The 26,182-nt window shown below is 41.1% G+C and overlaps 1 protein-coding gene across 5 annotated transcripts in view; it reads left to right on the top strand.

The window, feature by feature from the left end:
- Pparg (peroxisome proliferator activated receptor gamma) overlaps positions 1 to 26,182 on the top strand; it is a 140,097-nt gene that overhangs the window by 57,920 nt on the left and 55,995 nt on the right. Inside the window, exon 1 of one of the 5 annotated variants that reach the window (XM_076841039.2) lies at positions 7,367 to 7,663. The exons of the other annotated variants lie outside the window; for them this stretch is intronic. Coding sequence (XP_076697154.1) covers positions 7,582 to 7,663 — 82 coding nt within the window. The 5' untranslated portion in view covers positions 7,367 to 7,581. Of the gene's footprint in view, positions 1 to 7,366; positions 7,664 to 26,182 lie in introns of those variants that run through there. 5 annotated transcript variants of the gene reach the window in all.

Genomic DNA, 26,182 nt, shown 5'->3' with positions numbered 1-26,182 from the left:
TCCTGCCTCAGCCTCCCAAGTCGATGGGTTTACAGGCTTGTGCCACCACGCCTGGCTATAAATTGCTTCTTTTACGTAAACAAAACCTGCCATTCCCTGTCTCCTAGTTTGCTGTGGCATCTGGGGATTCCTAGTATGGTTCACCCGTGAGAGGGTGTTACTTAAGAAATGTCCATGTAAAGAATCTCCAAAATTTAATTGATAAAATCTGAAGTCTGACAGAAGATGCGTGCCTTAGAGGGTTAGGATTTCCCACAACATGTGTATACGTCAGTCGATAATATGGTTCGTGGTATTTTATCATGCAAGAAACCCAATTACTGGAGAATTTCAGATGTTACTTGCAAAGACACGTTAACATAGCTCAGGCAGTAGGTCTTTGGTTCAAAGGTGCAGTAATTTGAAAAGCGTTTAGTTGATCCCTAGAAAGTGGTTAGACAGGTTAGGCTCTTTTTCAGGTATTACAAAAGTTAACTTTTGAAGGAAAAAAGGAAAAGAAAGAAAGTTTTCAGTTGGTTTTTCTTTTCAAGGCTTTTCATTTACTATTGGGCATTATTTTTCCACATGAAGGTGCCTTATATACTGTCCCTTTGTTATTGGGTATGATAAGGACATAGTCTCTCCGCATCAGAACATGAATAAGAGTACAATATATAGCATTTCCATTAAGCTACAAATAAACCAACTTCTGACATTATTCAATATCTTAACATTAGAACCCAAAGCGAAGCCAGGCATAGTAGCACATGCCTGGAATCCCAGCTACTTGGGAGACTGAGGTTCGAGGATCACAAGTTGGAGGCCAGCTTCAACAGTTTAGTGAGACCCTGTCTCAAAATATAAAATGAAAAAAGGGCTGATGATATACTTTAGTGATAGAATGCCCCGGGTTCAGTCCTCAGTACCACAAAACAACAGCAACAAAGAGACCTTAAAGATGTTGCTCTTTTGTAAAGAGGCCTTCTTACTCTAGAGATGAGAGATATAGATCCAAGGAGCTGAGAATTTGTGGCAGAGACCAGATTAGAACTTACAACCTCGCCTTTCTGGCTCAATATCAGTGTTCTTTTCCACTGCTTCAGTGGTAAACACTTTTTAAAATATTATATGTACATCTGCTGGAGTGTAGGCTTCAAGTTAGTATCATTTTATTGTTTTTATTTTAAATCAAAATCATATAGTTCTTAACAAAATTACAGTTTGCTTGGAGTTGTTTTTTGTTTTTGTTTTTGTTTTTTAGTACTGGGGATTGAACCCAGGGGTGCTTTATCACTGAACTTCATCCCCAGCCCTTTTTATTTGTTTTGAGATAGAGCCTTGATAAATTGCTGAGGCTGGCCTCCAACTTGTGATCCTCCCACCTCAGCCTCCCGAGTTGCTGGGATGACAGGTGTGCGCCACTGCGCCTGACAAAATCACAATTTTCGACAAAAGAAGAATGGATTCTGCCTTTCAAAAAAGAAATGAGGCAGATGTATTCAAATGTCTCCTCTGTCGATGGGAATATATGGCTGGCGGTGATGGCTAGGGTAGAATTTGCATCTAGGATACAGGATTATTTGTTCTTCTCAAAGGCATGAGTCCCCTTGGCACAGTCCTCCCCTGCTGTCTCCTTCGTGACTGTGAAGAAACCCTGAGCTGATGCAACCGCCCCTTGGAGATAAGGTTCCAAGCCAACTGCACTTGTGCTAGGAGAAGGCAGCTGTCCTGGGTGAGGGTAGAAGGTGGCTTAGGGTGACATGCTGGTGGTTGCTTTGGGGCCTTACAGGGAAAATGAAGTCTTGTTGGAACAAGAAGAAAATTGATGCTGTTATCAGTTGATTAGGTCTCTTTTAAGCTCCTCCTTGAATGATGCATGTGACACAGATGTGGCAATGAGCTCTTCTTTCGCCACTCTTATGATCAACAAGACCAATAAACAAGTATTTTAGTGCCAAGCAGGTACTGTGCTAGGCTCTGGGGTTACCAAGAGCGGGGGAGCTGTCAGGGTGCCCCCGGGCTCTCAGGAGCTGACGTCTGTGTTAGCAGCCCTTATGTATTTCAGTGAAGCCAATTTTTAAATGAAGTTATGGCAGAAGAAAAAAAAAATCTATACCTACTATTCTATACCAATGCTAGCAGAGACTGTTTGACCCAAAAGAAACCAATCAAAGCAAGTTTGGAAATCCAAGTTAAGTCTAGAGGATAAATTCCAAGTCAAAAAAGGCAAGGTTTTCATTAACCTTTAAGACTAAGGTAATGTAAAATATATTTAATATTCTGAGCTGCACTTGATGGTGCATACCTGTAACCCCAGCAACTGGGAAGGCTGAGGCAGAAGGATCGCAAGTTCAAGGCCAGCCTTGTCAACTTAGCAAGACCCTAAGCAACTTAGTGAGATCCTGTCTCAAAATAAAAAATAAAAAGGGCTGGGGATGTAACTCAGAGGTAAAGAGCCTCTGGGTTCAGTCCTTAGTATACCGCCCCCCAAAAAAGTCTGGATTATAGGAAGATTCTTTATAAATCATTCTAACAGTGAGTAACACCAAAATAACTTCATGGAGATAGAATACTATGATTTTAACCTCAGGAGTTTAGGTCTTTTCTTCCTTTTTGCTATTGAACCATTCACAATTTTTATGTCTCCTTGTGTTTTCCCAAATGTGCTGAGATTTTGGAAGTTTTTTAGTTGAGAAACGTTTAGATTCTTCTGGCCAAGGGCTGGCTCCATAAAGTAACGTCACACACGTCAAACTGTCCATTTTTTTTTCTCCAAGTGTCACAAACGGGGAGAGCATCAAGTGGGCTTTCCCTCTCTTCCTTTTATAATCATCCCTCGTTCTCATTCTTCGTCATGCTGAAGCTACCGTGTTACACCCACAGACATTCCCAGCCCAGTGTCTCCCCGGTCCCAGGAGAGAAGCCCCTCTCCCCCTCTCCACTGCACAAAGTCTCAGCAGGAGTCAAGTTCATTCTGTGTACCGTGCAGGGGAGAGGTGTTCTTTGACCGTCCCCCTCACTCTGTAAAGTGACCAAGGATGACCCTTGAAGGGGGCCTCCCCTACAAGAGGTACACGGAGCGGCTCCTCTATCGAGATGCAAGGTGCTCACCCCCCATTGGGGGCACCCTAGGCAAGATCTGAGGCACCAAGAGTTTATACTGTGGCGTAATGCACCCTCCGCTCTTTGGCCTATTTCAGTGCCACATCCTTCTGATTTTGACATTCTGCAGAGTGGGACACTGGGGAATAATGTGAAGACCTGGAAGGACAGGGACATTCACATGCACGTCAGAACCATTATGAATGTTCTTGTGATCACATTCCATCCACTGATAGTAATGACCTCATGTAAGCAAATATATTCTTCTTTTAAATTTATTTCTTTTATCAAGATGCAAATATACTATTTCTGATGCCAGCGCAGGCCAGGTGACCTTCAAAGCTAACTTAAACTGAAAGATACCTCCCCTAGGTCTCTTGGGGTAATTTTGGTCAATGCAGTTACAGGTGAACGATTGAGTAGGATCCTCGGCCTCTCGGTGTGTTTATCTGCGAGGCCTAGAATAACACCTGGCCCTTAGTAGGTGTTTGGTGAATATCTGACCAATGAGCAGGCGGATGCCGGGCTGTAAACTGAAACTGTCTTCAGAATCTGGGAACAGAACAGGTGCATAGAAGAATAACAGTGCAATCTGCTCGATTCCATTTTCATCCGCTTTAACGTCCACGGGGACAAGTATTTCTGAAGTGACCTTGCACTTCTGTGTGGCAGGACAAAAGGTTATCAGTAACGTAAAATAGGGTCAGACAATCCATGCTGTACAGCTTTGTCATGAGGACCTCGCCATGTCGGATGGGTTGCCTGGCTGGTAAGCGCTGTCAAGAGTGTAAACAGTGTGTCTGGAGCCTGCTGAATGCCAGCCTCCACGCTGATCAAGAGTGTGGATTTTGTGTGTCAGCTGTTTCCACACTCCATAAAATAACAACGCCTTATTCCCAGCCCCTCGATCAAGGCTTGCCACCTATTGTCAATAAATGCTGAGCTCACAAATGAATGCAATACAACAAATAAGAGAGAATTTTTTTTTTTTAATTTTTGCTTTCAAGTGAGTAACAGTCTGGCCCAGGGCAGGAAGGAATGCCCGAGTATGGCCAGTGTGTTAGCAGATCCTGGTGTGAGGGAATAATTAACTATTAGCAATGACTTCAATGGTTGAGAAACCGAAGCACAGAACTGCTAGAGACTTAGGAGGAAGGCCTGCCTCCCCAGGAGGTTGGCAAATTGATTGGCTCTGAGAAGAAAAAGAGAGAAGAGAAATAACAGAGGCAGAGAGTTCAGAAATTCATTCCTTAAAGAACATTTGAAAAGACTGGATGGGGGGGGGCTGGGGATGTGGCTCAAGTGGTAGCACGCTCGCCTAGGGCTTGCTCACCATGACCATTGGCAGTGGAAAAGGAATAACATAGCCCCCCCCCCCCTTTTGTTTATACTGGGGATTGAACCCAAGGGTGCTTAACCACTGAGCCACATCCCCAGTCTTTTTAAAATATTTTATTTATTTCCAAACATGGAGAGGGAAGGAGAAACTCTTATTGAGAATTGAAAGGGTCTCGCTGAGTTGCTAAGACTGCTTTTAACTCAGGATCCTCCTGCCTCAGCCTCCGAATCCCACTGGGAGTACAGGTGTGAGCAAACACAGGCACTCTTTAATGTCCCTTGAAAGAGTTAACAGACTTTCCCCTTAAGTGACCTCTCACTCTATCCTTGTTGTGCCTGATTCATTAAAAGAGGCTATGTATACCCTTGTCAGAGTAGAAGACGACAAGGCCCATAGTAGACTGGCCTGGGCGTGGGAGCCCTGCAAACCTAGATTCTAGTTCCAGTGCCAAATGGGATATGTCCCCATTTGGCTGTTTAACTTGGAGAATATACTTTTCTCATTTCTCATTTTATTAACATTCGCTCTCTAATGGGATCCTTCTGCCAATATTGTGATCCTCCATACCCAACACGATCTTCAGAATATTTTAATAAAACTCTTCCTTTTTTTTTTTTTTTTTTTTCTTCTTTTGGTGCTGGTTCCCCAGCACCAAAAAGCTTTGGCTGAACTCACAGCCTCATACATGCTAACCACACGCTCTACCACTGAACTATACTCCTAGCCCTAATCACTTTTAAAAAGTTGAAGAGCCAGGCATGGTGGTGCCTGCCACCCATAATCTCAGCAACTCGGGAGGCTGAGGAAGGAGGATCGAAAATTCGAGGCAAGCCTCAGCAACTTAGCAAAACCATGTCTCCAAATTTTAAAGAAAGGACTAGGGATATACCTCAGTAGTAGAGCACCCTGGGTTCAATTCCTAGTATAAAAAAAAAAAAAAAAGTTAAAGAGTCTGGAATATGAAGGCAGAAATGAGGTGACATTAGGGAATGAAGTGAGATAGTGCCACTTTATAGGAAATAAGGCTGCCATTGCTCTTTAGTCTCAAATACATCCTGGGACATTGAATGGTAGTATCTATAGGCAGAGTGGGACTTCAATTTTTGTTCTGTTCTATTAGAAAGAAGTGTATTCTTGGCCTTTGTAAATGATTTTTGGTCTGTCTCAAATTCCACCAAGAACCTTGGATTACATCACATCTGTAAGAATGACGGCCTCGTGTCTGGATTAATTTGGTATATAAGTAAATTTCCAAACACGGAGAGGGAAGGAGAAACTCTTATGGAGAATTCAAAGTCAATGTAGATAAAACTAATCCTCCAAAGTGATAATTACCCCCATCATTTGGACTGTCAAAAACTTGCTTTAACTTGAATTACATTAGTTCAGGGCTTTGGGGGCTTAAAATAATGATGTAATTGCCCAACTCTCTACTTCATTGTGTGCTGTTCAGACCGGGTAAGCGTTTTCCCATCAAGCTATTGCTCCATGATTGACAGGGAAACTTACACTAGTCCCCTTGAAGAATAAGTAGTTACTCAACATAGATTAACCAGATATATGGTTATTCCACTTGGGGAATATCAGGATGAGTGTAATTCAGAGAATTATTGCCATCGGATACACTGCCCTCTGTGGGGGCATCTTTTAAAACCCACAGCTGACTGCAGTTCCACTAGGCCGTCTCTATGACAAGACCTGCTCCCACATTAGCAGTTTGGCACGGTTAATGTTTATCCTTGCCAAAAAGGGCAAAGGCCTTGAGCAAGAAGCCAGCTTTTTCCTGATTACAAAACTGACCACAATTCCTCGCCAACTTAACAGGGCCAGTCTTTTTTTTTTTTTTTTTTTTTTTTTTTTCTTCTTCTGGTAATGCATTATTCTTTTCAGAAGGAATCTAGTTTTTTCATTATGACATAGCATTTATCATTGAACCATCGACCGTTGAAACATGACTGAAGTGGCTATAGCTGGATAAACTTTAACTTTTTAAAAAAGCAAACCCTAACATGGAAAATCAAAACCATATCAGGCCCTCTGTCTCTCGGCCATTTATAGTTTTCATAGAATTTGGGTAGTAGTTGCTGTCACATTGGATTTTGTAAAACAGTCAACTAAATGCCTTAGACATGTAACTTTGGGGTAGCATGCTGGTAGCAGAATTTAAAATATGAGCCGGGCGTGGTGGCACACGTCTATAATCCTAGCAACTCAGGAGTCTGAGTTAGGAGGATGGCAAGGTCAAGGCCAGCCTCAACAATTTAGTGAGGCCCTAGGCAATTTAGTGAGACCCTGTCTCTAAATTGAAAAAAAAAAAAAAAAATGGATGTGGCTTGGTGGTTTAGGATCCTTGAGTTCAATCCCTATTACCAAAAAAAAAAAATTCCAAAAGCATATCTGAAGCTATTGTCATTTGGGGTAGAGGGGAGGAATACACCCTCACACACACACACACACACACACACACACACACACTTGAGATCCAAAATAGTCTTCAGATAATTGAGATTCAACCAAGGATGAACACCTAAAAGAAACTTTACCCAAATATGTTTGTCTGCTATTTCATAACCCAGAGATTTTGAAGTTTTCCACTAAGAAGCGATAGATGTGCGTTTTATTGCAATTTTTTTAGATATTTTTTTATAGTTGTTGTTGGACACATGCTTTTATTTTATTTATTTATTTTTACGTGGTGCTGAGGATCGAACCCAGCGCCTCGCACGTGCTAGGCGAGTGCTCCACCGCGGATCCCCAGCCCCAACCCATTTATTGAAATTTTTAAAAATCGATCAAAAACTGAAATGATCTCCGCTCTGATAATTCCAAGTGTTCCTGCCCCTCTCAAGACACAGAATGTGTGGGTCACTGGCGAGACAGTGTGGCAATGTTTTCCTTGTAATGTACCAAGTCTTGCCAAAGCAGCAAACATTGTGACACAACATTCTGTCACAGCTGGCCCTCTCACAGGACGGTGCCAGCCGGTCCTTTCTGTGTTTATTCCGACCTCTCCCAAATATTCAGAAACTAACGTCTTGACTCGTTGGTGGTATTCACACACTTCTACCATCACAAGCCTTTTCCCTATAATGGATTGATCTCTTGCAAGAAACAGACAAAACGTCAGTGTGAATGACGGCTCATCCCCATTCCACGCGGTTATGGGTGAAACTCTGGGTGATCCTCCTGTTGACCCAGAGGGCGATTCCTTCACCGGTTCACTGTCCGCAAGCACCTCACAAGGTAAAGGCGATCCCAGGTGCGGTGGCGGGGGATGCTTTGGGCACTTGCGTAAGGACAAAATTGCGCAGATTGTCTGTTTTCCACTTTATCCTTATTCTGATCCTTTCGTGTGTATTCTCCAGTGTTTTAATTCGGAGTTTGCTACTGTAGGGTTCACTCATGAATGGATTCCAAGCCTCCACACAGACTCCTAGCCTAGTCTGCATTTTATATCTGTGTGGGGCTCTTGTTTCCTGGATTTTAAGTATTAAAAGTATATTTATACCCCAAAACAACCCTATTCATTTTTATTTCCTGAATTTACATGCGTTTCCTACTTAGCTTATTAGAATATGAAGAGGTCACTCTTTGCCCTTTTGATCTTGGACTTCAGATGCATCTAACAGCAGTTTTTGATCCCTCTTGGGGCATTTTTATCCCTCTTAACGTCCTTTCATCATTTCTCAGTTCGACTTTGAAATCTAGGTATCTGTGTGTATGTTTTATCTCCCCTAAAGATAAAGATTGCAAGCTCCCGGAGTGTAGGAACAAGTTCTATTCTGCTTTAGATTTCTTAGGATGCTTCCCAGCCTGGTGGCAAATGAATTGGAGGGAAAAAAAAGAAAAAGAAAAGGAAAGATAGTGGGTACCTCAAAGAAAGTCTTCTTTTAAGCATCTCATTTTACACATCAAGAAAGTGAGGTCCCTAACAGGTTAAATGCCAAGTCAATGATTAACTGACTTCTATTCAAATTTGTCCAATTCAAACAGAAACGTAGTTTTTCAACCTTTCTTCCTTGGCTCTTGCTAAAGGTTAAGTTCTTCATTTGTCTAGCTCCTTCTACTGGAGTTTCTCAGGACAGTTTGTTCTGTTTTGCATTGTTTCCTATTTATTTCTGTATTTCTATTTGTTCCCTCTTTCTCTTCTCACAGAGCGCATGTGAAAACAGACGGTACTAACTAGGGGGATTCATGTTTTACAGTATGAGTGCTGAAGCATTCAAATGAAAGTCACTTCATGGTCGACATGGATGGCTTCTTAATCTTGTGATTTTTCTAGAAGCCTGAACATAGGGATCACAATTTTTTTAAAAATGGAACTTTTTTTAAGAATTGAGGGAAAAAAATGTCTCCTGAAATAGTATTTTATTTTATTATGAGTTTGTGTGTGTGTGTGTGTGTGTGTGTGTGTGTGTGTGTGTAGTATTGGAGCCAGAACTCGGGGCCCCCGTGCTCTACCAGTGACTGTCCCTCCAGCCCACTCATTTGATTCATTTCTGTCATCTGAGGCTCTTAAATAGGATTTGAGTTCCATGACATTCTACTAAAAAGCCTTCTTCTATTTTTCTGTAAGCCATAAATATTATTGCTATCTTCCTTTAGTTATTCATTTTAGCCTGCCTCAGGGCAGAATGTCCTGGATGTGTTGTGAAGTAATAGTTCTGAGTCAAAATTTGATAGTTTTGTCTCTTTGGGAAGAATATGCTTAGAATGCAGCGCAATAAATATTTTAGCTTAACCGGGGGCACAAGTCCTGTTTGTGGCAAGGGGTGATTATGTGATTCTAGCTAGTTTTCTTTCTGTGCTAATCTCTGTTTTTATGCCCTGAGCATAATATTCTTTGAGTCTCAAATCCCTCCAGAAGAATAATCCAGTTGTGGCCCATGGGGTTAGGGTGTGGCTCAGTGGTAGAGCACTTGCCTGGCATGTGTGAGGCACTGGGTTCGATCCTCAGCACCACATATAAATAAATAAATTAATTAATTAATTAATTTAAAAAGTTTTTTAAAAATCCAGCATTTTTCTTCTTAATCAACATGGTGCAGAATTATTCGTCGGGCACTGTGGAGTGCACCAGAGGTCCCGGCTGCTCAGAAGGGTGAGGTGGAAGGATCCCTTGAGCCCAAGAGTTTGGGAACAACCTGAGAAACACAGCAAAGACACCCCCCACTTCCCTTCAAAACAAAACAAAGTAGAATTATTAGCAGGATAAAACATTTTACATCAGCCATTTAATTCTTGTCTTATGTGGCTTCTGACTACCACTTATTCAGAAGTGTTTTTTCTGTTAAAATTTCGAGATCCTACGTTTGTTACTTCGGTTGCATTTTCTGAACGATCACCAAATATCCTGCTCCTGCCAAAACAAGCAGATAAACTTGAAAATAAATCAGGTATAGGATCATCGGTTATCTGAGGTCACCATGCATGAAGCTTGTGGATTTGGCTTCGGTGGAGTTAGGAGCTCCTTCTTCCTCGCCGTGGAGCAATAGGAATTGTGGGTTGTGGGGCGCTGGGAACTGCTACTGAAGGAGAAGTGACACTTTTACTGTGAATGACCCAGAGGTCCAGTTATATTTGTCCTATCCACAAGAATTAAGATCTCCATGATGCTCAGAGGGGACTGCCACAACTTTTCCAAGGCTCCCTTCTTCCTGCGGCCCCTTTAGGTTACTCCCCTCTCTTTGTTCACCAAGAGCTCTGCGAGCAACCCCAAGTAACCCCACTCTGGCTCCGAAACCATTTCCACCAGAAGAAATTGCCAAGATCCCAGGGAAGCTTCCACAAGCTCAGGCTCACTGTGCCTCCCGCTTCCAGTGCCAGACTTGGTCCTGTGTGAATTCTATCATTTTAAGCTGTTGCACCAGAGCATCGAGAGATGATGACACACTTGTCCTTTGGAGGGAATTGAGCAATGCAAATATGCCTCAGAGACATGATAAATGCTGCAATCGTCAATCCTTCGAAACGAGTCTCTCTCCCAAGATAGGAGCGAGTGATTGATTGCACGCCGTTTTTATTGAAGGATACTTAAACGGTGTCTGCATGACTCCAGGCGACTCAGAAACATCTAGACAGTGGACCCAAATGTGCCTCTTTTCAGAAGTTCAGAGGGACCCATGCTGTACTTGGAAATGTAAGGACCGATCCCATTTGGGCCACTGACAAGCTGCTTGAACACGACCAAGTCCTTTTCCCTCTCTGGCCCCTCTGTGTCCACATGTTTTAACAGAAACGACAGGATTATCGTGAGGACTGAGCGATAGAATATTTGCAAAAGCAGATCTAACGTCCTATATGGATTTTGTATTGTAGTCGCATTAATCGCTCTGGAGAATCAAATAAATTTAAAGCCTTTTACAGAATATGGAAAAACAGAGCTGTCCTCATCAAACCAAAATGAGTCGGTGTGCCAAGGCAAACGCTCCACCACTGAGCTATCCTCCCAGCCCTGATTTGTTTTATTAACATTTGTCTCTGAAGAAATTGACTTGCCAAAGGTTGAAATCATTCTGGGGGCTTAAGTGCGAGCAACGATTGCATGTTTTCTTCTCAGACACGTGGGAAAACCGTCTTGAGTTTTAATCGACTCTATACGGTGAAAAGGCAGTCCAGGAAAGATTTGAGCTCTGAATTTCATAATCTCCCCTGGAATGACCCGTCAGAGGACTGGGGTTGCAGCTCAGTGGCAGGGGACTCGCCCAGCGTCCACAAGGCTCAGGGTTCCATCTCCAAAACCACAAAAGAAAAAAAAAAAAATCAAGGTTTTTAAAAAAATCGTTTTACTCTTGCCCATATTAACTTTTTTTTTTTTTCTTAGTGTGCCTCTAATTTTATCATTTATTTCTTGGTTTAACTTCTTAATTTAACTTCAAGTTCTTTCTTGAACTCCAGGACTCAGTAGATTTCTAGACTAAGACTCTCCTCCCTGTTTTTCAAAAAAAAAAAAAAAAAAACTGTCATTTCTCTGATACTTTCCCCAAAAATTATGAATTGTAGTATAAGAAGCAGTTGAAAGAAATGGCAGTTACGTCAGACGAATACAAGATAACACAGGATTATTTTTTTAGACCTTATCACACAACCTGGCCTTGGAAAGTCCTGGGCAATAGTCATCCATTGAAAGTGTTAATTGCGCTGTAAAACATGAGTCTCTAAATGAAAACGATTTTTATAGCTCTAATAGAGATGGTGTGACAGATGCTGTTTTTGTGAGCATTCTCAATTTCATCTTCAACCTAGAGAAATCACCCCAGGGGAAATTCACACCTCACCCTGGTTCTTCCTTAAGCACATATTCCTTGGATCTGACAAAATGTGAACAAAGTGAATTTCTTCACTGTCTTACAGCAACAGAACTGTCACAAAGCTGCTTCTGTAGCTTCCTGTGGACACACTTCAAATGCAAGCTAGGGATTGTCCAGTCAATGCCCCATATCCATCTCCTCGGGTTGGTGAAAATATATGTGATAAAGAATTGGACTCATTTGAATAGGACTAAGTTTCTATAAACTTCAACGACGTTAAATTGTTTTTTCTGTTTCTCTCCTTTTTTTTTTTTTTCTTTCTGCAAATGTGGTTTTGCACCTGTCACTAATTTAGAGACACCGAAATTACACCTGTAACTGATGGTAGCGGCAATCCAGCCCTTATAACCTCAGATTTATGATCACATGGCTATTGGAGCACACGGCGTTTTAGACCCGTGAAATTTTTATTGGAGCAAGAGATTGCCAACACGAGATTGAGGTTCCCACAAGTGGTGAATGGCACCTGGTGGTTAACATGATGAAGAAGATTTGAAACAGTCAGCTGTCAATTATCCACGTGTGAATTAGCCCTCCTCCCCTCGACCTTCCAAATGAGACACACTCTGCTGTCCAATCCAGATGAGCAGATAAGCAGTGCTATAAAACCTCCCTTTATCAGTCTTCTAATATTTATTGAGCACCTACTATTTACCAGGCCTCATAGTAAACATTGTGACGTCTAGACACTTTTGCCTGGTTTTTGTGGCTCTCTCCTTCATAACTTGACCCCCACCTTCTGTATTTTACTTTATTTCCCACCAAACCCCGGGGACCGGCCTGCCCTGCTCTGTTCGGGCTAATCTCTTTGTCCCCAGAACAAGCCATTCTTATCCTTGCCTCTAAGCACACTGCGTCCTAAAATGCCTCTCCTGATACCTCCATCTTTTCAAATCCTCCCTGTCATTCAAGGTCAGGTTTAAGTAAACCCCTACCCCTCCAACACACACCCCTGCTCTGGATGCATTGTTATTCGTTGTTCTCATCTCCTCTGAACTGATAATGTGACCATTCTGTCTCTTCTGCCTCCTTGGCGGCCACCAGCCTGATCCAAGCCACCGCCTCTTGCCTGGACGCCAGTCCCCTGACAGGTTTTTCTGCGTCTGCCCTTGTCTCCCAACACCTGCCGTCCAGAGGGATCATGTTAAAGAGTCAGATCTGTCGCTCCACTCAAAACCCTGCAGTTGCTCCCCATTTTATACATAACAAATCTGCCCTGTCCCCTGTCCCTCCCTAGGCAACCTCTCTGCTCCCCCTCTCCTCTTCTGTCCCCGCCACCCCCAGCTCCTCTTTATTCTGCTGCAGCTGCATCAGCCTCTTAGCTAGCCCTCCATCATCCCAAGGTGAACCTGCCTCGATGCCTCTACTCCAGCCCTTGTTCCTGTCCGCGACCCGCTTCCTCTGACACCCTCTTGACTGATTCCCCCAGGCCCGCCGTGTCCTACCCTCCATTGACAACTGCCTTGACCCATCGGTGGACTGCCTCATCCTCCCCACTGCCCTTCCCCTGTCTGCTCTCCAAGTTCCCATTTCGAAAGCATCCGTCCTGGCCTAGGATACCTCGTCCTTGGTGGGTTGATTGGGTTTATGGTTGATGGTCCGCCTCGTCCCACTGGGACATTAACCCCAGGGAAGCAGAGGTCTTTGTCTAGTTTGTTCATCCACAGAGACCTTCCAGCTGCCGGGGACAACTGCCGGGTGAACAGCGTGCTCTTTAGCACTTACTAAATGGGAGAGTAAAATCCTCTTGCCTTGGTGGCCTCTGCCACACAGTTGAACCCTGAATTAAGAGTCAGTTGCTCTTATCTTCTGTTTCATACATTTTTTTTTTTTTAGCCAAATTATATAGTCACTGGGGCAGAGTCTCATGTCTCTGTCTCATTTCCTAACAGAGAATAGCTCTCTAATAAGTCCTTGTTAACTCATTATTACCAAGATGGTCTCCTCCTGCACCACAGCAAGCTCCTGAGGTCAGGGGCTGGAATATGTTTAGCAAATAAAAACAGAAGTATAGTGTGTGTGGAAAATTATTCTAAAACCAATGTCAATATAAACAAACCAACAATGCTGTGTACCCAGCGAGCCAGGTATAGATATGTTTTGAATTCTCTATGATTAAGTTATTGGTAGAATGTTCTTCCATTGGTTTGAATGTCATTAACTGAATGTTATTCACATATTAATTTTGTCACCATTTATTTGTGGATTTTCCAAATCCTTAGGTTCTTCTGCAAGTCTGCTTACCTTTTGATACTTCCAGTATTTATTTGAACCTTCAAAAGACTTATTGGCTAGAATTGCTAAAAAAAAAAAAAAAAAAAAAAAATTGAGCCAGGCACTGTGGCTTATGCCTATAATTCCAGCAACTTGGGAGGCTGAGGCAGGAGGATTGCAAGTTAAAGACCAGCCTCAGCTACTTATCAAGGCTCTAAGCAATTTTGCAAAATACAAAGGATTGGGGAATGTACCTTGATGATAAAGCACCCTGGCTGGGTTCAATCCCTGGTACCAAAAAAAAAAAAAAAAAAAAAGGTAGCTTATTTAATTAAAAATAACTAATATTTAATATATAAAGCATTTAGTATATTGCCTGATAAGGAGTAGGTACCTTAGTTCTATCTTCTCTCCCCCTTAAAATGAAAGTTCCCATGTGGGATAATACAGATTTTCATTATGCATGCTATATAGGGTTTTCTGCTAAGGTTAAGATGGACTTGTTGCTTACTCTCTTGCCATCTTTTTATTAGCAATTTTTTCAGTATACTTAAATGTTATCTGATAGATGCACATTGTTAATCTCAGTTCCAGAAGAAAGAAACCAAATTTCAATGACCGGCTTTGGCAGAGAGCCAAGGACAGAACTGCGTAACAAAACAGGGTTCCTACTGTCCTTCCTCTAATCCAGCCAAGTCGACGCTGTGGTCCCCCTTACTTCTGTTTTATTAAGCCACTTTTTGGGGACAAAATAAAATATTCTGATTTTACTGTTATTATTTTGCTTCGTTCTAATGTAATTATTTAATGTAACATCATTGGATACTATACTTAACCTGAATGTCTGCCTTTAGGGTAGTAATTAAAATCATAGACCTACTATATAGATTCTTTGCAAGATTTTTCAGTGGATTAAAATATGATGCAAATAAGAGCCCACAGTATGGCCAGATTCACATACAAATCTTTGCCATTTACAAAGAAATCCCTTTACCATTAATAGAACCTCATCTCAAGCTGCAGTCACCCAGGATAGAAGCAGTTGACCCAAGGAGAAACAGTCTCATTGTCAAGTACTTGTCCTATGTAAAACCTGAACTTTGATGTTGTATACATTTCACTAATATTTCTTCAGCAATGTCAATGATATGAGGGGCATGCCGGGTGACAGGGACAAATACTTTTTCCTTGGTCTTTGGATAATAAAGCAAATCCTGATATAATTCAAAACCCAACCCCACCCAAAAGTTAGCTCTGATTATTTCAGAACATGTTAGTCTTCCCCTTCTCTTTGTAGAGAACTTGTTGTCTCTACCACATCTTTCACCTCTGTAAGCTGATCAAGGTCAAGGACTCCATTACAGTGCATTTCTTGAGAGGCCTGGGAAACACATCGGGTTAGGTAATTGGTTATCTTGGTTTGAGATGTTTTAGGTTTATGTTACTGATTGAACATTTACTGCGCTTAAGATACCAAGAAAGAAAAATGCCAAAGACAACTAAAACAAGGAAAGGTTTTGGGACGAGAAATGCCGTAGGGAAAGATAATGATAACTCTTCTGAGAATCGAGGCTCATAAAATAGATTGTAGATATAAAGAAAAGTTAAATAATGAGCATGAAATTGATAGCTTGAATGGATTTCACCCATTGACTTTATTTATTTTAAATGAAATAACTCAAAAGACAACTGAGCCAAGAATATTAACTTCTCAAACATGCAACTCCTAATATTGGCATTAGTATTTGGGAAAAAAATTTCTTCCATCGTTAATAGATATGTGAACTTGGAAAACAAAATTGGTCCTGGAGCTGTGGGACACCCCCCTAATATCAGCAACTCAGGAGGCCGAGGCAGGAGGATCACAAGCTTGAAGCCAGCCTCAACAATATATCGAGGCCCTAAACAGCTCAGCCAAGACCCTGTCTCAAAAATAAAAATTAAAAAAGGGCTGTAATGCAAGTCAGTACCAAAAACAGACAAGTAAACAAAAAACAGAATTGGCCTTCCATATGGCAAAAGATAATCAGTTCTAAAGCAAAATGTAACTTTTACTGCTTATAAGTTCCTTGCAACTAATATACTGTCTTTGCATTTCTGCCCACCCTGTAACTACTGATTGGAGGACCTTGATTGGATATGTATTGAGCCTTTATTGTGAAAGGAAACCAGTTAGAAAAAGAGAGATGATATGTCCAGACTAATTTTTATAATGTTTAATAACCTCCGAATTGAACAGTACTTAAACAAATGCCTTGGAATTCTATGACCCCGATAGAACATTCTCCCTTATTTATCTTTTTTTTTTTTTAACTGAAATGTGACACACATAGAGAAAAGTACCTAAAGTGTTTTCACAAGAAAACATACCTGTGCAATTAACACCTAAAGAAACAGAACAATATCAGTTCTCCAGCAGCCCTCTGGGTATTCTGATTTCTAATCCGTAGATTAGTTTTGCCTGTTTTTTGAATTTTATATAAGAATCAAATCTTATGTTGTTGACCCCTTTTGTGTCTGGATTCTGTCATTCATTCAGCATTTGTGAGATCTATCACATGTACAGGATAAACGTACCTGATTCTCTTTACTACGTGGTGATTCCTTGTGTGGCTGTATCACAATACATATTTCATCTGCTCTGCTGTTCATGGGCATTTGGGTGGTATTTGGAGACAAAGCCTCACTAAGTTGCCAAGGCTGGCCTCCACCTTGCAGTCCTCCTGCCTCAGCTTCCTGCCTCAACTAGGATTACAGGCAGGCGCCACACCCAGCTTTGCTTTCAGCAAAACTTTCATGTTTTAAATTTCACATTTAGAATCTGCAGTCCACATGGAATTGGTTTGTGTGTGTCATGGAGAGTGGAGAGGTTTGTTCTTTTCCATGTGGTTATCCAATTGATCTAAATTTAATGAAAAATCATCCTTTGCCACCAGTGACATTTTCGTCATCACTGAGATGACCTTATTCTGTGTGCCATCGGTGAGTGACAGTCTCCCCATCCACGAACATGAAATATCCTTTCATTTATCTAGATATTCTTCCATTTTTTTTCAATAATATTTTTGAATTTTTAGCATAGAGATTTTTACACATATTCTGATCAGTAAAAATCTCTATGCTAAAAATTCAAAAATATTATTGAAAAAAATGGAAGAATATCTAAATATTGATGTTTCTGATGCTATTGTGAAAATAAGAAAACATTTTCAAAGTTTCGTCTTATGTTTGTTGCTGACTTTTAGAAATGGAAATGGTTCTTGGCTATTGCCCTTTTACCTAGCAACTTTGCCAAATTCTCTTGTCAGCCATAGTGGGGTTTTGTCCATTTTTAGAAACCTATTCATGTCATCCAGGAGTAATGTTAGTTTTACTCTTTTTCCAATCCTTGTGTGTTTCTTCTCTTACTGCATCGAACAGCATCTCCCATTCATGATTGAACAGAAGTAGTGATAGCTGCTATCCTTATCTCATTCCTGACCTCAGGATGAAAATTTTAAGTATTTCACTAGTACCTATGATGATGGCCACTTTCAGGAATTTTGTTTGTGGGTTTTATTATTTTTTTAATATTTATTTTTTAGTTGTAGTTGGACACAATACCTTTATTTCACTTATTTATTTTTATGTGGTGCTGAGGATCGAACCCAGGGTCTCGAACGGTCTCGAACGTGTGAGGCAAGTGCTCCACCACTGAGCTACAACTCCAGCCCTTGTAGTTTTATTTTTTCATGGACCTTTTGTGTCAGCCTGATGAAGTTCCTTTTCCTTCCTACATAAGAGATCTTTCTAAAATTATGATTGAGCTGGGCATGGTGGTGCATGCCTATAATCTCAACAACACTGGAGGCTGAGGCAGGAGGATTGCAAATAGCCTCAGCAACTTAGCAAGAGACCCTAAGCAACTTAGCGAGACCCTGACTCAAAAGATAAAAAGGACTCGGGGTGGGTGCTGGGGTTGTGGCTCAGTGGTAGCATGCTCGCCTAGCATGCATGAGGCGCTGGGTTTGATCCTCAGCACCACATAAAAATAAAGACAGTAAAGTCCATCAACAACTAAAAAAAAATATTAAAGAAAAAAGGACTGGGGGTGTGGCTCAGTGGTCAAACACCTCTGGATTCAATCCCTGGCACCAAAAATAAATAAATAAATAATAGAAATAAGATCATGAGTAGATGTTGAATATGATCAAACGTTTTTTCATATAGGATGTTTCCGGTGATGTTATAATAGCCCAGGAGGAAGACTAAAAATATGAACAAATACTTACTGTGGATACTTTAAATATCACATTATAATGTATTTTAAGAGACTAGCTAGAGACAATCTGCCAGTGAGCCCAGAACTACTCGTGATCTGGCTGCATCTGTTTTGACACTTGGGTTCTCAGTTGTCTGTTTGTCTGGAGAGCATTGTCTTCCCATGAAGGGCGCTGGGCACAGTGCATCGAAAACCAAAAGAGCGCAGTGGGTCACATAATTGGTTCTCAGACTAAACAGCTCTGAGGAACGGGCGCGGCTTTCCCCTCCAGATGATCCCAAGCTGCTGTCAGAGCTTCAGCGGTCAAGTGCTATTGAGAGCCACCTAGCCACTCTCCCCGGCTGGGCTGTGGGGTGTCCTTTGCAGTGGTTGAGAGGTGGGCAGAGAAGAGAAGGATCTGGTAGACCTCCAGGGACTCCCTCCTTTCTGAGCCGAGACCGACTGTCCTTCAGTATGGCTTTTGTCATTTTATTTCCATTCCTCTTGCCCCTTCTCATTCCCACCCCTCACCACGCAAGGTCAGCAGCCCCCATCAGAGTGGAACGTTTGTTTCTATTGGTGAATCAACAACAGGGACGCATCTTGATCACCCAGAGTTCATAGCCGACCTTGGGGTTCACTCCAGGCCATGGGCATTCTGTGGGTTTGAACAAAAGGTATGAATAGGTATCGAACCTTACAGTAGCACACAGAATCCCTTCTCTGCCCTCACAATCCTTTGTGCTCCTCCCCTTAACCCCTGGGAACCATGGATGCTTTTCCTGCCTCCAGAGTTATACCTTATCCAGAATGTCACATAGTTGGGACCTTACAGTCTGTACCAGTTTCAGATTGGCTTCTTTCACTTGGTAACATGCACGTAACTTTCCTCCACATCTTTTTGTGACTTGATAGCTCCTTTCTCCCGGGACTAAATATTTCATCATCTGGATGTTTATCCATTCATCTACTGAAGGCTGTCTTGGTTGCTTCTAGGTTTTAGCAATCATTTTTGTATTTCTGTTCATTTGGGTCAATAACCAAAAAGTGCACTTACTGGTTTGTGTGGTAGGAAAATGTCTGGTTTTGTGAGAAATCACCAAACTGTCCCTCAAAGTATCTGGCCCATCTTGCATTCCCCCCAGCAATAAATGAGAGCACCTACTGCTCTGTACCCTTGTCAGCATTTGGTACTGTCAGTGTTTGGGGTTTTGGGCATTCTGATAAGTGTGCAGTAGTGTCTCATTAATTTGCAACTCCCTAATGACAGGTGATGTTGAAGATTTTATCTTCTTTGGTGTGTTGTCTGTTCAGATCCTTGGTCCATTTTCTAATCAGGTTGTTCATTTCCTTGTCAAGTTTTAAGAGTTCTTTATATATTTTGGACAGCAGTCCTTTCACAGATGGGAGGGGGTGAGTTCACATTTTTTTCTTCCATTTTGTGGTTTGGCTCCTCATTCTCTTGACATTGCTTTGTGCCAAAAAAAAAAAAAATTCATTTTAATAAGTTTAGCTTATCAATTGTATCTTCCATGGCTCATGTTGTATCTAAAAAAATCATTGCCATACCCAAGGTCACCTAGGTTTCCCCATGTCACCTTTGATGAACCTTATGGTTTTACGTTTTACATTTAGATCTGTGTTCAATTTTGAGTTGGCTTTTATGAAGGGAATATGTGGATGTCCACCATTTCTGTATGTTCATATCCACTTACTCCAGCATCATTTATTGGAAAGACTACCTTCTATTTCTTGTATTGCCCTTGCTCCTTGACAAACTTCAGTCGACTGCCCTTGAACGTGTCAATTTCCGGGCTCTCCTTCTGTTCCTCTGACCTTTCTCTCTGTTCTGTTGGAGTACAACCCTATCTTGATGGCCGTAGCTTTATAATGAGTCTTAAAGATGGAAAGTGTAGGTCTTCTTCATTTTTCTCCTTCAATATGGAGTTGGCTCCTCTGGGTCTTTTACTTCTCAATATAAACTTTAGAACCAATTCATTGATACCCACAGTATAATTTGCTGAGAGTTTGATTAGGATTGTGGTGAATCTATAGATCAAGTCAACACTAACTGATATCTTGATAACATTAAGTTTTCCTATTCATGAACATGGAATATCTCCATTTTTAAAAGTTTTTTGATATCTTTCATCAGTTTTATAATTTCCCTTATAGATATTTTGTACATTTTTTTAGACTTGCATCTAAGTATTTCCTTTTGGGGGATCTAATATAAATGGTAAAATGTTTTTAATTTCAAATTTTACTTGTTCATTGCTGGCATATAAAAAAAGCAATTTTTTTTTTTTTTGAGATGGGGTCTCAACCTTGTAAGCTCAAACAATCCTTCTGCCTCACCCTCTCAAGTAGCTGAGACAACAGCCACACGCCACCACACCTGGGTTGACTTTTGTATATTAACTTCATTTCTAGCAGCCTTCCTATAATTTCTTGTTAGTTTCAGGAGAGTTTTTTATTGCTATTGATTCTTTCAGATTTACTATATAGCTGATCAGATCATTTGCAAACGAAGATTTTTTTATTTCTTCCTCCCAATCTGTGTACCTTTTGTTTCCTTTTCTCATCTTATTATATTAGCTAGAACTCCCAGCACCATGTTGAAAACAAGTAGTGAGAAGGGGTATCCCTGCCACGTTCCTGGTCTTAGCAGGAAGGCTTGAGTTCGTAACCCTAAGTATGATGTTTAACTACAAGTTTTTTTGTGTGTATTCTAGTTTGCTGAGAATTTTTATCGTGCATGGGTGTTGGGTTTTGTCAGATTTCTTTTTTTGAAATCTGTTGACAGAATCATGCACTTTTTCTTCTTCAGCCTAATGATAGGATGCATTACATTAATTGACATTTGAATGTTTAACCATCCTTGCCTTCCTGGGATAAATCTCACTTGGCCATGGTATCTAATTCTTCTTATACATTATTGGGTTCCGTTTGTTAATATTTTATTGAGGATTTTTGTATCTATCTTCTTGAGAGTTTGGTTTATGGTTTTGAGGGGTTTTTTTGGTAATGTATCTGTCTTATTTTGGTATTAGGATAATGATGACTTCATGGAATGAGTTATCAGCTATTCCTTCTGCCTCCATTTTCTGAAAGAGATTATACAGAATTGGTATAATTTCTTCCTTCAGTGTTTGATCGAATTGACCAATGAATGCATCTTGCCAGGTGCTTTTTGTTTGGGGAGGTTATTATTACTGGTTCAATTTCTTTCTTTCTTTCTTTTTTAAACTGAGGATAAAACCCAGGGGTACATTCCCAGTGAACTACATCCCCATTCCTTTTTATTTTTGATTTTGAGACAGGATCTCACTAAGTTGCCCAGAATGGCCTCGATCTTGTGATCCTCCTGTATCAGCCTCCCCAGTTACTGGGATTACAGGTGTGTGCCACTGCACCTGGCACGTTCAATTTCTTTAGTAGATATAAGGCTGTTCAGATTCTCTATTTCTTGTAAGAGTTCTGACAGATTGTGTCTTTCAAGGAATGGATCCATTTCATCTGAATTTGTGGACATAGAGTTGTTCATGATGTTTCATATTATCCTTTTTGTTTGTTTGCTTGGTATTGAAGATTGAACCGAGTGTTTCATACTAAACTTGTGCTTTCCCACTGAGCTACAGCCCCAGCCCATTATCCTTTGAATCTGTGGGATCTGTAATGATGTCTCTCCTCTTTCATTTCGGAATGAGTACCATTCTTCACTTGCGGCCACTGTGTACTTGGCAAAGTAGGAATTTCCACTCAACCAGAGTAACTGTTCAACAGTTAGCCTTAGTCCTGATTAGATCCTTAATAACATCTCCCTTTAGAAACAAGTGAAGGTAGTCTTAACAAAAGAACTATGTTTGAGCTGGTTTGGCCACAATGAGAAGAGGACGTGACTATCTAGCTAAAGACGCAAAGGAGATGGTTAATATGAATGAGAGTGTTTTCCTATCATTTTTCCTCACCCAATACCTCAGGACTGGCTTAGGCAACTTTTCTAAGCAAGATGTGACCCATGCAAGAAAAAATGAACTTCTAAAATATCATAAATGAGCAGAATCTTCTCTAAGGCTAGTGATAAGCCCAGACCTTCTCTAAGACTTTGTAGATCTGAATTTGAAGATTTGCTGTGAGATATTCTGGTTTATTATAAAGAAATGTGCAGGTAGAGATACATACTGGTATGTTGCAGTCTCTGTCAAACCTATCAGTGGGAAATCTAACAGCAGAACACTGGATTTGGTTTTAATATAGTCTAACTAGGCAGCAGAATGAAATGTATTATATTAAAGAAACAATTGACACACCAAAGAATTCATTTGTAAAGCTTTTCTTAATTCATTGTATCCAAAATAAGGAGTTCTATATTCAGAGAAACCACAACAAAATTCAAGTCTCAGCATTAATACAAATTAACTATGTAACATTGGGCAAATCATTGAACTCTTTATGTCTTATTTTTTAATCCTATTAAGTGATTAAAAAATAATTTTCGGGCTGGGGTTGTGGCTCAGTGGTAAAGCACTTGCCTAGCATGTGTGAGGTCCTGGGTTTGAGCCTCAGCACCACATAAAAATAAATAAAATAAAGTTATTGTGTCCATCTACATCTAAAAGAAAAAAAAATTTTCTAAAGAAAGAGTGAGAGAGAGTGAGAAAGAGGGAGAGAGAGAGAATTTTAATATTTATTTTTTAGTATTTGGCTGACACAAAATCTTTGTCTGTATGTGGTGCTGAGGATCGAACCCGGGCCGCACGCATGCCAGGCGAGCGCGCTACCGCTTGAGCCACATCCCCAGCCCAAGAAAAAATTTAAAAAAAAAAAATTGTACATAACCCCCAGAACTGTTTTATTTGTAAATTATACTAGATATATATAGTATATATATAGTACATATATATATTTTTGTACATATATCATATGTACAAAATCACATGTAGGACAGATATAAGGTACAATGCCAGTCATATAATTAGTGCTTAAAACTTGTTAGCTACTATTATTAAATTATAGTTCTGCTAATGGGATTCAGAGTCTTTTTTCTCCTTTACTAAACAGAAAACTCACAATATCGTTGAAGGATCAGGAGTGAATTTATAGAATTTAGGGGATTGATAGAATTTAGCTCAACAGTAGAGTAATAAGTAATACATATGATATAACACATGCCTGTGGCCTGGGGTTCAATTCCCAGCTCCAAAAGGATTTTTTTTAAGATATTTAGCTTAATTTTTACTTTTTATCAAAGTAATACTTATATGTAGTTTTTTTGGTTTGTTTTGTTTTGTTGTGATGCTGGGGATGGAAACCAGGGCCTCATACATGCCAGACAAGGTCCAACCACTGAGACATATCCCCAGCCTGTGTATGGTCTTTCAAAATCAAATAATATAAAGCCCTTGATAAATAATCGCAATCTTCAGCTGAGTGTAGTGGTGCATGCCTGTAATCTCAGCAACTCAGGAGGCTGAGACAGGAGGATCTCAAGTTGGAGACTAGCCTCAGCAACTTAGTGAGGCTCTGAGCAACTTAGTGAGGCCCTGTCTCAAAATCAAAAATAAAAAGGAATGGGGATTTAGCTCAGTGGTTAAGCACCCCTGGGTTTGAACCTGCTTACCAAAAAATAAAATAAATAATTTTTTTTTTTTAATTTGTGATCCTCAACCTGGTACAGTGGCACATGCCTATAATTCCAGCAACTGAGGAGGCTGAGGCAGGAGAATCCCAAATTTGAGGCCAGCCTCAGCAACTTAGCAAGACCCAGTCTCAAAAGGTAAAATAAAAAGGGCTGGGGATGTAGCCCAGTTGGTAGAGCACCCCAGGGTTCCATCCCCAGTACCAGGAGGAAAAACTGTGATTCTCAGTGCCACAACCAGTGTCCACTCCTAGGAGGCAAGGATTTCAGACCTTCACCTCTATTTCTTTAGAACAGCATGCTTGTATTTGATATTTTGTAAACTGTACTCATTGCCCATTAACTTCCTGCAGTAGAAGATAAGAATTGAGTCCTCTATCATCACAGTCCCTTTCCCCAGACACACACTCCTCCCAAACCCCGGCTTCACTCTGTCGCTACTCGTAATTTTGTGTTGGGTCAGTTGTCTGTGCTTACAGAGGACTTGCAGTTGGGCCAAGCAGTACTAGAGTTCTGTTTTCTGTCTTATATAGCTATTTGTTTTTCTGGAGTTAATTTTTTTTTTTTCTTGGTACCAGGGATTGAACCCCAGGGTGCTTCACCACTGAGCCCCATCCCCAGCCCTTTTAACTTTTTATCTAAAGACTGGGTCTCACTAAGTTGCTCAGGGACTCACTTAATTGCTAAGGCTGGGTTTGAACTTGCAAGCCTCCTGCCTCAGCCTCTCGAGTCCCTGGGGGTATAGGCACGTGCCACCATGCCCTGCTGTCTTTTCTTGTCTTTATACGATCACCAAGTTCATCTTGAACTCTGACGGAATACTAACAGCTCTTAAAAGTGGACGGTTTTATGAGGAATGGGATGGTCATTTCTTGGGTCATCCCACAAGACATTCTGCTTCCTCCTCCTCCTTTCGAGGCTACTGTACATGTACAGTCCTGGACTTCCTGTCACCTCTGTGTTTTGAGCCTTTGCTTCCTGTGTGTGAAAGAGTACAACACGAGAGACCTCATGTTTCTGAAAATGCCTTTATTCTACTCTCATACTTGTTGATGGTTTGCAATTCTGAACTAGGCAGGGCACAGTGGCACCCACCTGTAATCCCAGGAACTCCAGGAGGCTGAGCGGGGGAGGATCACAAATTTGAGGCAGAATTGGCAATTTAGCAAGAAAGATCCTGGTCTCAAAAAAATAAGAAGGATTGGGGTCTTCATCAGAGCAAATTATATTCCATGCATCTATAATTTTGTCAAAATGAATCCTAATGTGAACCATTATGAACCATTTTTAAAGAGGGGGCTGGGGAGGTAGCTCAATGGTAGAGCACCCTGGGTTCAATCCCAGGTACCCTGCCCAGAAATTTGTAAATTGTAAATTATTTTCTTCTCTACTTTGTAAAGCATTGTCCTATTGATTTGCTAGCTTTCAGAGCGACTGAAAGGCAGCTGAGGGGCTGGGGATGTGGCTCAAGCGGTAGCGCGCTCGCCTGGCATGTGTGCGGCCCGGGTTCGATCCTCAGCACCACATACAAACAAAGAAGTTGTGTCCGCCGAAAACTAAAAAATAAATATTAAAATTCTCCCTCTCTCTCACTCTTTCTTTAAAAAAAAAAAAAAAAAAAAAAAAGGCAGTCTGAGTCTTACTTCACCTACTTCACCTGGCTTGACCTAGCCTTTCCTGAATTTGACTGCCACCCATTTTTTTTTATTTTTCATTATTCTTTAAAGAGCCTCTTTAGCATACATAAGACAAGGCTGGGGCAAGGCCAGATGAGACTGTCCTGGCGACAGAAGAGCAGTTAAGCCCTCCAGTGAGTAACAGGGAGAAGCCTGGGGCTCTCCTTTTCCAGAGATCTTTAAAACAGGACATCTGTTTTAGGCGTGGTCCTGTTGGAACAATAGGACTTTGCTGGTGTTTCTTCCTCTTCCTGTCCCCTACGGTGGCGTTGGAGGCTTTTAGCCCACCTTTTGTATGACGATAGGACTCTGGCTACTAGTATATCCAACAATCACCACCACCACTGTTTATTGAGAACCTACTAAGTGTCTGAACCTGGGCTAGTTGCCTTCCGTCTGTTGTCTCCGTTAGTGCTCCTAACAGCTGTAGGAGACAGGCAATGCTGCTGTTTTACAGATGGGGATAGTGAGGCATAGTGAGCTCACTAAAGGGGCAACCTCTAGGGCATCATTGGAACCCAGGGCATGCGACATGGTACTGGCTCCTTCCTTCTTCACAGTTGAAGAGCAACCTGGAGAAAAGCAAAGATGATAGGCATATTGGATTTCTTGTGTAAAAACCTGGCCCAACATGACACTTGCTTTATTAGACTACTTAAGACCGTTCCTTAAACCTTGGCT

This window comes from Callospermophilus lateralis, chromosome 20 (genome assembly GCF_048772815.1).
Source record: "Callospermophilus lateralis isolate mCalLat2 chromosome 20, mCalLat2.hap1, whole genome shotgun sequence".
NCBI classification, from domain to species: Eukaryota; Metazoa; Chordata; class Mammalia; order Rodentia; family Sciuridae; genus Callospermophilus; species Callospermophilus lateralis.
Note: the sequence above shows the minus strand (reverse complement) of the source record. Positions and strands in the feature narration are given on the sequence as shown.